The sequence below is a fragment of the Vidua chalybeata genome, chromosome 7 (assembly GCF_026979565.1).
Source record: "Vidua chalybeata isolate OUT-0048 chromosome 7, bVidCha1 merged haplotype, whole genome shotgun sequence".
In the NCBI taxonomy this organism is placed as follows: domain Eukaryota; kingdom Metazoa; phylum Chordata; class Aves; order Passeriformes; family Viduidae; genus Vidua; species Vidua chalybeata.
In genome coordinates this window covers 15182107-15196308 of record NC_071536.1, presented here as the reverse complement: position 1 = coordinate 15196308, position 14202 = coordinate 15182107, and the positions used below count along the sequence as shown (strand labels likewise).

The following is a 14202-nucleotide window of genomic DNA, read 5'->3' as shown; positions in this document are numbered from 1 at the left end:
CCTACAAGTATATGCTCAATACTATTTCATGTTTGAATGACTTCGGGGATTTAACTTCCAGATCCAACTAGTTCTGCTTTGTCAGTGAAGGCAGCTAAAGATGTAACTGAAAAATACTCAAATATTTCCTTCAATCACTATTACACAGCTCTTATCAACTGTTATGAGTATGTCTCCAAAAAAAGGAAATCACACATACAAGCAGCAGATTGTTACAAGTCAGGCAAACCATGCTTACTTCCTGTGTGTCAAGACAGGGCAGTTGTTATTCTAAAAAAAGTGTTTCACTTCTCACTGAAATCAAGCTAATTAACGAGCACAAGGTGGAATACAGTTTGGAAGATCAAGCTTGGTATGAGTTTAAGCTGCAATCCTGATTTAAGAGTAATTTATCAATGCAGATAGCAGCAAGATACCAAACAACCACAGCTGAAGTCAGTACCAATCTTCAAACTGACTTTAATGAGACTTAAATCTTATTCCTACTAAACTGGATAGGCACAAGTAATTGCATCCTTCTCTTAAATCTTTGGAGCTCATTAACATTTGCAGAAGTAAGCAAGGCAAAATCCCACCCTTTCAGGACTCCGAGGAAGATAAAACAAGTTCTGTGTTCAAAAACAAAAGCACCACATCCACCCTTCCACAAGTTGAAGAACTGGATCAAGCACAGTTTTGTGGGAGCAAGCACCATCATATTCTCTAAAAACTCCAGTTAATACATGCCTCCCAGCAGTTTTGATCCCAATAATGACTGAATAATGTGCCTTATTAACTAAGTCCTATACAAGCGGGATGCCAGAGAAAATAATCCAAACCAAAATAAACAAGCAAACCCAAAACATGCAGCCTATAAACAAAGTAGAAACTGTAAAAGTTATACAAAAATAATGATACAAGCCTTTCTGATTTAAATGGAAATTCAATAATGGTTTTAATGCCATTATTCATACTCCCAAGTAATCTCTTTTCCCCTATGCAAGCTCAAGATATTATTTACCAATAACAACTGTTCCCCTGAATGCTATCATATTGCTTCAGAGATTAAAACCTTTGATGCCCATGACTTGCACTGCTCGCACATTAGCAAGTCACATTTTTACTTCTCACTTCAGCTACTCAATTTAATGTGAAAAGGTTTTATCCATACAATTCCAGTATCTCTATTTAATAACCAGCATCAGCATTTTTTACAAAAACAAAGAAGATTTTATTACTCCAAAATGCAATTCTGCTCAAAATATCAACTGATTTTCCCGACATTACAAACAACTTCCTACCACCTCCTTCCCACCAAAAGTGCAAAAGCATCTCAGCAAGAACAGAGTATCTGCAGGTCATGTAAAGCATGACTGATGAAGATACCAAACAGAAATTGTAGAGAAAAAAATTGTCCTTGGAAGTGCAAGCACTTCTGCAGTACAATTAACTTAATTAACCAGACGACATGAATATTCATAAGGCTGTTAATGTCTCCCCCATCCAAACAGATAAATGTGATGTAATGACTTCCTAGTCAAGCATAGCTAAATTCTGATGAAAACTGCACCAACATTTTGGTTCTTTGCCTGAAATATCACAGAAATTAACAGTCCCTCAGTAATATTTTATTTTCTGAATTAATTGGGTATCATGAATTTATTTACATGAACCACTTTGGATTAAAACGTTTACAGGCATCAGATATAGACTGTCTCTTGTTCTGTAACAATTGGATGCTTTTTTAATGTCCTTCCACGGTTCCCCCTCCCCTTTCTCCGTTTCCCCCTCCATACAGTTTCTTAGCAGTAGTTCCCATAGCAACAAACACTCTTGCTAATGGCCAGCAGTACAACTGCAGGCTTCCCCATATCTCATCCATTTGATTTGGACCACAGTAAGGCAGCTCAGTAGAGTATTTCAGTAAACACATACTCCCCTCTGGACCTCTCTCTTCAGGAGGTAAATTGTTTCAAAAGCATCTTCTTCCCATCAAGATGAATGAAAGTTCAAAACGCTGTCTCAAGTACTTATTATAGAGGCTAAAACCAGATTTTAAGCCACCCACATAATATGATCCTGTAATTCAGTTGCTGTTTCTACTTGGCTGGAAAATCCTAATAATTTTGTACAATGGATTTCTGGGAGGAAAAAAAAGTTAACTGACCAGAGTTGCATGCTCATGAGAACAAGTATCATAATTACCTGATTCCCAACTGAGTACTTCACGGAATATCAGGAATATAGAGATCAAACAAACAACAGATTATTTTTAAGAACCTATTAGGAGTTTCTCACACTATCATTTTATAAACTATTCTGATCCTCTTTCACAAAATCTATGCCATTCTCTGTAAGAAACCCTATGGGGTTTTTTGTGGTTTACAAGTCCTTTCTGATCACAACATATTTGTCTTAAACTGAGGAGAAAAAGCACCAATGACAGGCACAGTGACCTACACACTACATGGAGTCAGGGGCTGCAGAGATTCTGTCTCAGCACCATCGAGATACTCACAGTAACTGAGCTGGTAAGTGATGGCCCAACTTCTGTACTCAAATTCATTACCTTCATGTCCTTGAGACTGCTGTCTCTTTTAGCAAGGGTTTTTTAACATGAGAGAAAGCTAATGTAATCTTGCTCCTTTACAAGCAACTAACAAGCTCCTCTTATACATGCAAACCAAATCAATGCATTTAAAAATCTGTTTGCTCAGCTCAAAGTGACATGCTCCTTTTTTCTGTAAAAAACTCAAAACAGTGATTTGCTGTTTTACTGGCTGTAGGAATGTTTTCCTTACCAGTTAAAAACATCTGAGAAACTATGTCAAGTAGTCTTAGCAAACATCCACACCAGAGAGTAGTGTTCATGCAAAAATAACTCTGTTCTTTTCAAGAGAAGTGATTCCTATAGTAGCCCAGAATCAACCCTGACTGTACTGATTTCTGCTGGTTTTGGCTAGGGTAGTTTATTTTCTTCCCAGTGGCTAATATGGGGCTGTGTTTTGGATTTGTGCTGAACACAAGGTTGATAATATGGAGATGTTTTTGTTATTGCTGAGCAGAGCTTACACAGAGCCAAGGCCTTTTCTGCTTTTCGTACTGCCATGCTGGTGAGGAACTTGGGGGTGCATCAAAAGGTGGGAGGAGAGACAGCCAGGACAGGTGAGCCCAACTGACCAAAGGGATATTCCAGACCATATGACACCATGCTCAGTATATAAAATGGGGGAAGGGTGGGACATTTGAAGTGATGGCATTTGTCTTCCCAAGCCACTGTTGCATGTGATGGGGGCCCTGCTCTCCTGGAGATGGCTGAACGCCTGTCTGCCCATGTGAAGCAGGAAATTAATTCCTTGTTTTGCATTGCTGGTGCATGCAGCTTTTGCCTTTCCTATTAAACTGTCTTCATCTCAACCCAAGAGTTTTTCAGCTTTCACCCTTCTGATTCTCTCCCTGATCCCACAGGTGGGGCAGTGATCAAACAGCTGTGTGGGGCTGGGCTGCTGGCTGGGCTTAAACCACAACAGCTCTTGCTAAAGCCTTCCTGCTAGGCACAGCTACACTCCAAAGAGGGCAAATACAAACACTGGCGAGAAGGGACACACAAACCCCCCAGCACAAACAAAACCACACCACCAGATACATGTTAATAAAAGAGCAAGATGACTTTTTAAGAGAGGCAGATTTTCATGTCTGTAAAACTAAAGAAGAAAGTCGTTTTTTGTACACAATTTTTTTTTTAATATAATCCACACAATGTATTTCTGGGACACCATTTTAAAACAGACCCTAAGCATGAATCCAACTGAGAATTCTGCCAAGAAAACTGGAGCTGCAAAAAGGAAAATCTAGAAAATAAAGTTTTCATTTGGTATAATTTCTGTCAGGAAATAAGAGTGAAACTCGATCTTGTATGGATCAGCTGAGAATTATTTTATTTTTATTCTTTCTCAGCTTCTTCCTTCAGGCAAAGAGCTCATCTGTGCCATTACTATAAATTATCACTACAGTTTAAAATCAAGTCATTTGTAATCAACACAAATCACTAATTTAGGACATTTATTCAATAGCTCCCTTACATAACTGAAGCTTTAGCATCAAGAACTGCCTTTAGTAGCCAAAACTGTAAAACATACCATAGGGACTAAAAAGAGATGACTAACAAAATGTAACAGTACCTTTCATTCTCACCTGCTGGTATTACTCCAAGAGGAACCGGTGCTCTGACAGGCTTGGATACATATTCTGTGTCTTTCCCAGCATCTATCTGGGCTCTAAGCAGTAGCCCATGAGCAACTTCACTGACAGATCCATCTCCACCAACACAAACTACCCTAGTAGAACACAAAAATGCCAAACAGTTCAAAACAAACTCTTTCATAGCTGAACAAACAAGTGGAAGGCAGCTACCCCACACCATATACATAATGATATTTCAAAAAGCTAGAAAACATTCTTTTTTTAACAACAAGCTTGGGCTTCACTGTCAGATCAGTAAATGTTACCTGAATGCTCCTTAAGCATTCTTGTTTCTGCTTTCTGTCTGAGTAGGAGTAAATATACTCAAAAACTTACGAAGTTTTTCTTACCTTACCACACATCATGCACATAAACTGATCAGATGGAAGAACCAAACACATGCTTGAGTGCCTCAGTGGAAAAGCTCTTTACATCTTTCAATGCTGACCCATACAAACATTCCAATGCCTTTTAATTGCCCTTACAATAACAACTCACCAAATATTGCAATAAAATAAAAAAAAACCACTTGAAAACAGCTATTTTCATACACTATGCAGGCAGTTGAGGGATTTAGCAAAGTATAAAATCCTAGTGCCAGCAATCCTTTGCACAAAGGTACTTAATCACTGCTTCTGGAGCACGTAATTAAACTCCCACCTGCTGTGGCTATAGAGAGGAATGCATTTGTCTGTAAAAGCTCTGTTACAGCAAACCTTTTTTTTCCTTGTTTTTGTTTATTTAAGTACACATTACAGTGATTCTCCAAATTAGTAAACATATTTTAATGATAAGAATAGTAATAATACATTCCAAGCATTTATGACAGAAGCATCATAGTTACTTTTGGAGGAATTCACCTAAATTATATTCTTTTCACATATCTGTATGAATGCAGTTGTGAAACTATGTCCAGTCATTCAACCAGGTAAAACTGGTCAGATCTTTGTAAGAAAACACTCATTATGTTATTAATGTTATCAGATGTTTAAATTCAATTACCTCATCCCCTTTAATATTTGTCTTCAGTTTCTATTATTTCCAAGCTGATTTTTAATCTCTAATTTTTAGGAATGTTTCCTCTATATAGCTAAACATTGCTATATTAAATAAAAAAATACAATATATAGTTTGAAGAATATAAGTTTGAAGCACATTTTCTTCCTGCTTGCAATCAGGAGTCATTGCCTTTCTTTTGACTCACTTTTTGTTTATTCGCAAGTTTAAAATTCTCTGTCAGAGTAGAAAAACCAGTTAATCTTTGAAGTCTGAAAAATTGTATACCCAGAAGGACTTGTGTGGATTGTCTTCTGGCTATTAAAACTTATGAAAACAGGTATATTTTCCTCTGATTTTGGAGTGCTGTGTAGATAGAGTCCAAGGAATAACATGAAAATGCTGCTAATTTTGATTTTTACTATTTTAGCATTAATCATCAAGAGTTGCCTCTTTGGCTGGAAACAGAGATACCATCAGGCACCTGGGATTCCAATGCTAATCAGTGAGAGCTTGCTATGCATAAGGAGTAGAAAGTCTTGAGCAAACAAATTTTACTTAGACTTTGAAGAAGAAAGAGAGAAAGAAACATCTTTCTGAGAAAAAGAAACATCTATTTAACCATCAGATGCAATTTTCTTAATCAACTATTCACTAAGGACTGACTAACCCAGGCTACTCCAAATATCCTTGATACTTCAGGCTCCTGACTAGGGAAGAAATATATGCATGGGCATTGTCTATTTCTTTGTCTGTACAGATAGGAAAACCCAGCTGAGATAGCAGCTTCACAAATGCAGTCTATTTGTCACCAAAGCTCAGCCACAAGTCAGGGGTAAAATGCCAAACTGACAAAGTGCCTCAATTTTCAGTGTCCCTAAAAAAAAAGTGGATAGCAAAAAATGTTGAGTGTATAAGACATCTGCCTGTGGTCTTTCAAAATAGAATAGTGACTGGGGAAATCAGAGAAATTATAAAAACAAACAAACAGCTTTGACAAAGAATTAACACATAGGAGTGTCACTTTCAGAAAGTACTGAGATATAAACTTCCAGTTTATCACTGCAAATCATAAGCTTCAGTTTACTTCATATTCTGTTAACATGGAAGGAACCATAACTCTCCTAGAGAGAAAATCAAGCCCAGAAATGGCATGTTGCTATCTTGTTTACATACTGCAATGAATAAAAAAACCATGTTGTCTTGCCATTTCTACATTTCTGTGTCTCTAAAAAAAATTGGATAGGAAAAAAGGTAGAGTATATAAGACACATGCCTATGGTCTTTCAAAAGGGTTCTATTCTTCCAGCTTGGATCTCGCTACTGGAGAAAGCCTTACAGGGGAAGTTCTAAGTTTCTACCCAAAGACTAAAGATGAAACTATTCAAATATGACTCACTGTAGAAGATATTTGTGAAAGAAGATACAATCCAGGTGTTTTCTCCTTTATCTTTGTATTCTTACAAATACAGAGACTGCAACCCTCATAAAGCGTATTTCAGAGAGCGTTATATTTATTTACCATTATTTATGAATCCAAGATACATTTCTATTGTAAGTAATTAATAAATATCAAAGTATTTAATGAGAACGGAATTTCTCAGGTTTCATATATATGAGAAACAGTGTAACTCATTAAATACTCTCTAACATAATTTTGATTGGAATACAAATAAAAAATAACATGATGAGGTTTACTAACCTCCATAGCCACTAACCAACTTACCCATCAAATGCCTGCAGTTCACATTCTTTAAGCACTGAGAGAGCATGTCCTTCATATTCAGTTACTGTGGAAAACATCAATTAGCAGCAGATTAGATAATTTTAAATTATTCTCTCCATCCAACAGAAGGAAAACAGAGTAATTCAATTCATATTATTTTTAAGTCATTAATGCTTTAAAAGTATGAGAAGTTACATTTTACAGTTATCCTAGCTGAAAGGTCAAACATTTAATTTCAGCTGCTAACAGATATATGGCTATTTCATGCATTTAAATTCAGATAATTCAAGAAGATGTTTGTCACATCAAAATGCAAGTTCTAGGACTGACACAGTTGGTAAACTTCAGGAAAATAAGCATATACTCAGTTAAGATTGAATTACTTCAGGATCAATCAAAGTTAATTGCCTTTGTGTTAGGATATGCAAATTGCTAAATCAAAAATAAGAGGAGTTAAACAGAGAAGTATGAAATCAAGCCAAATACCAGTGACAACAGCATATAACACACAGAGGAAGGTGGCACAAGTATACACCAGAGTTCATAGCCTCTGGAGGAAATGAATCTGTCACTCCACATTGATGTCTCTGTGTTTGCTGATACCCTATATAGTACTGTAAATGCCAGTGAAGACAGGATAAACTGGCATACTACAGATGGCACGAAGCATCATAACTACATTTAGCATTTTCTAGGGCAGCTTTGCCAGAAGAGACAGCCCAGCTGCAGCCACCCATCAAAGATTTTTGCTGACTGACATGACACTTGCAGATGGATTTTTTGTGTAAGAATGTGCATCATTATATGCAAAATTACATTAATCTTTCATGCTTGTCTGTCCCTGGTGTTCACATAGTTCAAGGCTTTTCTCCAGTGTTCCTAAACAGTGCTAAAATTATTAGTCTTTATGTCTAAAACAATCATTCCATAGCTGTACCTGTTCCAATAGTATTTCTACAGACTATTCAAAGGCTACTTACAAGAACTGAAAACACCCCTATCTCTTCCTATTTAAACAAACACACAAGTATGTGTGTGGACATAGTAAGTGTATATATCTTTTCTCCTAAAAAATAAGAAGGAAAACAAAATCAAAACAAAAGTGATACCATTTTTAAACTTCACACTAAAAATTTTTTTATATTGCCTATAACATCAAAATCCCCTATTCAGAACCAGCAAAGTTCTAATGGGTGGTATTTTGAAAATTCTTCATTAAAAAATTAAAGTTGTTTTGATTATATGGAAGGCAGAGATTTATCATTTTGCTGCAGAAACACCTATCACTGTAATAACTTTTGTGAATTATTTACAGAATTTACTTCCATGCAGGGCCTCTCTGGAATATCAAAACACATTATACAGACTACCATATTCAGCCTTGCATTGCCAATGGGAACAATGCTTTTATCAATATCTGTAGGCTGTGTGAAAAGTGACCAATAAAAGTGTGCATCATGCAAAAATGCAGAAAGGTTCAAATATCTTACCATTGCTTAGCTGTGAAAGAAACTCTTCCCATGAAAATAGAGTTGGTTACCAGGTTACATGCCTTTTTAAATGAACATGATGACATTTAGAAAGTTATGAGTACAGTCTAATTAAAATGGAACAGTAAATAAGATTTATTTTGTAACAGAAAACATGCTCAGTGCTTTCCTAAAGTAATGTAAGTTATGCTGCTTACTGTTACAGAATTAATTCACTCAAAGAACAAGGACATGAAAATAAAGAGGGCTCATGTCTACAGAGAAATCAATGAAGACAGTAAAAATGACTAATGTTAGCCAGATTGAGAGCAAATCCGTCCTCTTTGCATCTAATAGCTTAAGTTGGAAATTATGTAGAAGAACTGCCCAAGGCTTAAGACTGGGGAATTACAAGAAATTTAAAATTTGATGGCAGAATGACAGAGGATCTATTTTGACACATCATGGCGAAAAGGCACTGAAAAAAATGAGGTTTTCAGGAAAAACTTTGTGAGAACATACAGAGAATAATTCAAGTAGAAAAAGAACCTAGAAAAATCCAACACAGACATAAAAAGACCATGTCTAGAAAGTTTTCTCCAGGCTTGACAGCCTCCAGAAGGGCATGTATAAATCATTCTGATAGCTGGAAAAAAAAAACTAAGTGTTCGAATATTTGGCATTGCTCCAATTTGGGGGGAAAAACAAACAAACAAAAAAAACCTACTCAATGTATTTTGGTAATAGGAAGAAAGCTTCTTTCATTGTTTGAGAAGGATCCAGATCTCATATTTGTCAAAATCATTATCATAAGAATATTATTTAATTATTTTTTACCATTTCTAATGCATAATTTAGAAATATTTTCTTTTTCAATATATTTTTGTTCTTAAGTGTCAGATAACAGCATTCTGAAGGAAGGACACCAAAGGTGCACCTCATTTGAACAGAATCACACATACTCCAAAAATACTTTAACATCCCCTTCACACAGCAAACAAGAACCAAGGGCTTGGCCTCTACACATAGAAAAAGAAATATAAAATTAGTTCAACACTTTGAAACAGGGGATGTTTTCACGTGACACCTAAACACACTGGCACTCCTGTCACAGACTAAAATCAATGGGATTAACTGTTACTGATAACAGCTCTTTCTCATCCAACATCAACACCAGTTATCTGTTGGTATTTACCATATGGTAAGTTAAAACCAATGCAATTTATCCAACTCCCAAACATTCCTTTCTACTGTGGTTCTGCCATAAAAATAGGAGTTTGGGAAGGTTGTTATTTTTGTCTAAAAGACCAGGCTGTAAGTGTACATAAATGGAAGCAAAAAAGTCAAAACTAGGAAGAGAAGTGAGACAAGCCAGGATTCTGTCAGGGTTTCCTTTGTTTATTTTTATTTAATTTTTTTATAAATATGTGTAACATTTTGCAAGATACTAATGTATTTCTAAAATACTAGCTCCAATTATCACAATTTGCCAGTACTTGCAGGCATCTCAACAGTGGACTGAGACTTTGTAGAACTCAATTTTTGGAAGAGTCACTGTTCTTATCCTAGGAGCCCCATCCCAGCTGCAGCACAAAAAATTGCCCAATTCTTAAAAGAGGCCAGATTTTAACTATTTTTTCACCTTAGCCACAGATAAAAGTACTGCTTCAGTTTAAATTTGCTAATTCACACTTTCTAGAGCTCTAAGCACTTTTTTACTTACTTCAAAAGATTTGCTTACTGCATGTGACAAAAATAACCCAAAAACCCAGCAAAACACAATCCATTCCATAACACCTTTGGCTATTTTTACTGAAATTATTAAAGTGTAGCACACAAAGCCATCTGGGGGAGAAAAAAAACAGAAAACTCTACAAAATTCTGAAATAATAAGAAAAAAGTAAATGTTACTTCATCACTCATTTACATACATGTCTTTAGATTGCCATGTGTCCTTGAGTAGGAGAAAATATTTCTAAACACATCAGAAGTTTATTCCGAGAGAAGCTATAATGAAGAATAAGATCTGGAAACCCTGATCAGAGAGGAAGCAACAGCTACCAATGCACAAGACTGGCTGAGTAGAGCTCTGTCTTCCAGCACTATACTGTCAATCTTTAATGTTCTGAAGTGTTTTTAGTAACCTGCAAATTTTTTATTTTATATGAACTCGAAGCCACTTCAGAGGTTCGAATTTGCTATAAAATTTTTGTGCTCAACAAATTTTAACTTGGCATTCGATGAATTTTATAGATATGTATGTGGAAAAGTCTAAATGTAAACTATCTTCAGTGCAAAAATTGTACAAAAGCCTTCACAGTTTCAGTACCTAATACACCTTTGTACACCACCAGTTTTGTAAATATTGGCCAGGTTCCAAAACAGCAGGAACAGCAAGATGCACACTCCAACTTCATAAAATCCAAAACAATTATGGGAGGAAAAAGCCCAGTTCAATTTACTTGAAATAAAGCACTTGGTTTTATTAGAGTGGACAGGACTTTTACTCAGCACCCACCACCACCTCTATTTAAAAAAAAAAAAAAAAAAAAAACATAATTCTTAAATATTTAGTTCTCTACCAGCATTGAAAACTGCAATGTAGTTTTCTCATTTTGCCTGTAGGAGGAGTGTTAGGCAGCTAATAAGCACAGGAGTATTTCAACATTGCCAAAATAACCTCAATTGAAGGACAGGCCATTAAACATTTTTCTGGCTCAACCCAGAAGCTTCCTATTAAGATTTCGAAAACAAATAATTAAAAAATAAACTTAAAACTGCTTTTATTCCACTAGTAAAAATGTGTTTGAAACCTCTACAAATTATATTCACAACTCATATTAAAACTTTTTTTTAAAATTGTGACCGAACAAGGCTAAGTCAATTTCTATTATGACAGTATTATTAGTCTGTTCACACTATGATCCATGCCCTCCAGGTGGAAAAATATGTCTGTGAGAATTAAAATTTATATAAAGCTGCTGGCATTTCCTCTCAGTTCAGGGTATTTAAGAAATTATTGCTACAGAATTCTAATACAGACAATCTTTTTCACATTTCTTCTAATGTGTCTTTAATCTTTAATTGGTTTTATTTTAAATTGTGGGCTAAGTAAAAAAATACATGGATAAAGGGAATAAAATTAGCAAGATAATTTTCATCTACCATTATTGCACAAGTATATTCTCATGGCTAAATCGGATTTTATCAAAATAATTTTTGGCCTGCAACCTGAACTAGTCATCATTTCATAAGAAATTTAAGGAACAACTGCAAGGTGAGACCTTTTATAATTTGTTTAAGCTGAGACTGATAATTTTTCAAGTCAGTTACAACAGACATAGGAAAAAAGACTAGATTACTAGTATTGATTGCTATACGTGAAAAATACTGAATCAATAAGAGAATTATTAATTTTGACAAAATACAAATATATTTTTGACAAAAAATATATTTTGTTGTATTAACTAGAGTTCAAAATGCAATACTTGCAGACAAAGGCAATAAGGATAAGCAGTAAATTCAAATAGTCTTGCATGCTTAACTATTAGTTTCACAAAGGATTATATTATACCTCTGAAGCAACTGACCTGTGACATCAGTTTTTATGCCAGCAAGTTTAAAAAGAGGTGCAACTTTTTCATAATAAATGTTAGTAGCTTCTCTTTTGTGGCTGCTTGGATTAACAAACACTTTCAAGGATTTAGGTCTGGTTTGAAAACCTAAAAAGAAAACAAAACATTCAAGATTACACACAACCCGACTACTTTTACAGCTTAAATGTTGGGGGTTTTTTAATCAGAACCATTACAATACTTTGACAGGATAAGTAAATTACAGTCTAAAAAAAGTCTCAATTTCTTCTTGCATGTGTACTACTGATCTTTAAATTACAGTATTTATTAATTTTGTGTATACAGCTAATAAACAGTTGTAGGAACCAGAAAAAATGCCTATGTCACAGCCTAGCTAAACCCTAATTCAGGAGCAGGGTGAGTGTGAAGTTTGGGCACCAAAAAAGATAAAAACCCAAACACAAAAATGTATCCTTGTTGGAATTTAATGACTCACTCCCAGCAGGCATACAAAAGTAACACTCAACAAAACTGATGAAACAATCCAACACTTTTCTGGGAGTGCAAATCAAACAGTCCAAAGGAAATTTTCTCATTGTAAAGGAGGTCCAAAAATATAAAGAAATAGAAAATTCGCTGTACCATTTGGAAATATGAGAATTATTGTTCATTTAGGCCTTTGGAGTAACAAACTCCAAGGAAGTAACACTGAGAAATACTGCTATGCAAAGCTGAACCTTGTCTTGCACATTGATCCCATGAAGTAATTTTATTATTTGAAACATGGCATTTTGTTGAAGAGTAAATAACTCATATTAAACTTTTCAAATTCACTTTCCTAGAATTCCTACAATTGCCATGGTCCAGTGAGGCTGCTTTGCTACAAGAAGCAAGCAGTAGTGCACAATATTGTTCTTTTGGTGTTTATTTAAAATACTTGATTTTAATAATTCTGAACTTTGTTTCAGTATCAGGGTAGACTATCACTTTCTTAGCCAAATAAAAGCTAGAATATTTAGCAAATGTACTGCTTTGAACATTCAAGAACAAAATTAGTAGTAGCCCACAACTCCAAAGGGAGCCAAGAATGAAATCACATATTCCTGCCCCATGAAGAATATTACTTCAACTTTTGCAGCCACATGTACCCTCAGAGTGTCAGCAGCTCATTCCACTTACCGTACCTCAACTACTGACCAGAAACAATTACACAAAGAAATTATAGCTAAACACTATTTCAACATTAAAGAGGAAAGTATGCCTTAAGATCAAAATATAATTATAGAAGTCACAGAGATAATTTTTCCATTTATTTTCATCACATCAAAGAATCTTGAAAACAAAACTAGCTCTTTATCCAGTTTGTGTCAGAAAATTTAGAAGAGTTCTTAAAGATACTCTAGGAAATCATTGAATCAGTTTGCTGCTATAACCTCAAAATCATACACCAAAAAATGTATAACCATGTTTATGTCAAAATGTTGCACAAAGTGCCAAGTCATTGCACAGCAAATTAATCCTGGAGAATCCTGAATGCCTGCAGGAACAAGCACCTATGTTCAAAAGCAGCTCTTTCAAAAAGGAGAAAAAAGAAAATAGGCAACTTGGTGAGGACTGCGGATGTGTTGGAGGGTAGGCTGTTGTTCATGAGGACCCTGATCAGCTACAAGAAAGGTCTGAGAAAAGCCTGACGATGTCCAATAAGACAAACCCAAAGCCCAGCACCTGAGCCAGCCAAACCCTGCGAGGGTGGGATGGGGCCGGGCCCAGCGGGCAGCGCCTCTCAGAGCACCGGCAGCTCCGGCAGGGAGCACCTCAGAGAGCACCTCAGAGAGCACTGACAGCTCAGGCTGGGAGCACCTCAGAGAGCACCTCAGAGAGCACTCACAGCTCAGGCTGGGAGCACCTCAGAGAGCACCTCAGAGAGCACTCACAGCTCAGGCTGGGAGCACCTCAGAGAGCACCTCAGAGAGCACTGACAGCTCAGGCTGGGAGCACCTCAGAGAGCACCCACAGCTCAGGCTGGGAGCACCTCAGAGAGCACTCACAGCTCAGGCTGGGAGCACCTCAGAGAGCACCTCAGAGAGCACTGACAGCTCAGGCTGGGAGCACCTCAGAGAGCACTGACAGCTCAGGCTGGGAGCACCTCAGAGAGCACCGGCAGCTCAGGCTGGGAGCACCTGAGAGCGCGCTGGCAGCTCCCTGAGTAGAGCTG

At 36.4% G+C, this 14202-nt stretch overlaps 1 protein-coding gene across 4 annotated transcripts in view; it reads right to left on the bottom strand.

Annotated features, from left to right (window-relative positions):
• Positions 1-14202, bottom strand: part of CERKL (ceramide kinase like) — a 51951-nt gene that overhangs the window by 10871 nt on the left and 26878 nt on the right. For all 4 annotated transcript variants that reach the window (XR_008431826.1, XM_053947700.1, XM_053947701.1 and 1 more), the window contains exons 3-5: positions 12003-12134; positions 6944-7007; positions 4174-4316 (exon numbers count right to left, since the gene is read on the bottom strand). Coding sequence is in view for 3 of the 4 variants with exons in the window: in XM_053947700.1 (XP_053803675.1) it covers positions 4174-4316; positions 6944-7007; positions 12003-12134 (339 nt within the window). In the remaining variant the exon portion in view is untranslated. The remainder of the gene's footprint in view (positions 1-4173; positions 4317-6943; positions 7008-12002; positions 12135-14202) is intronic.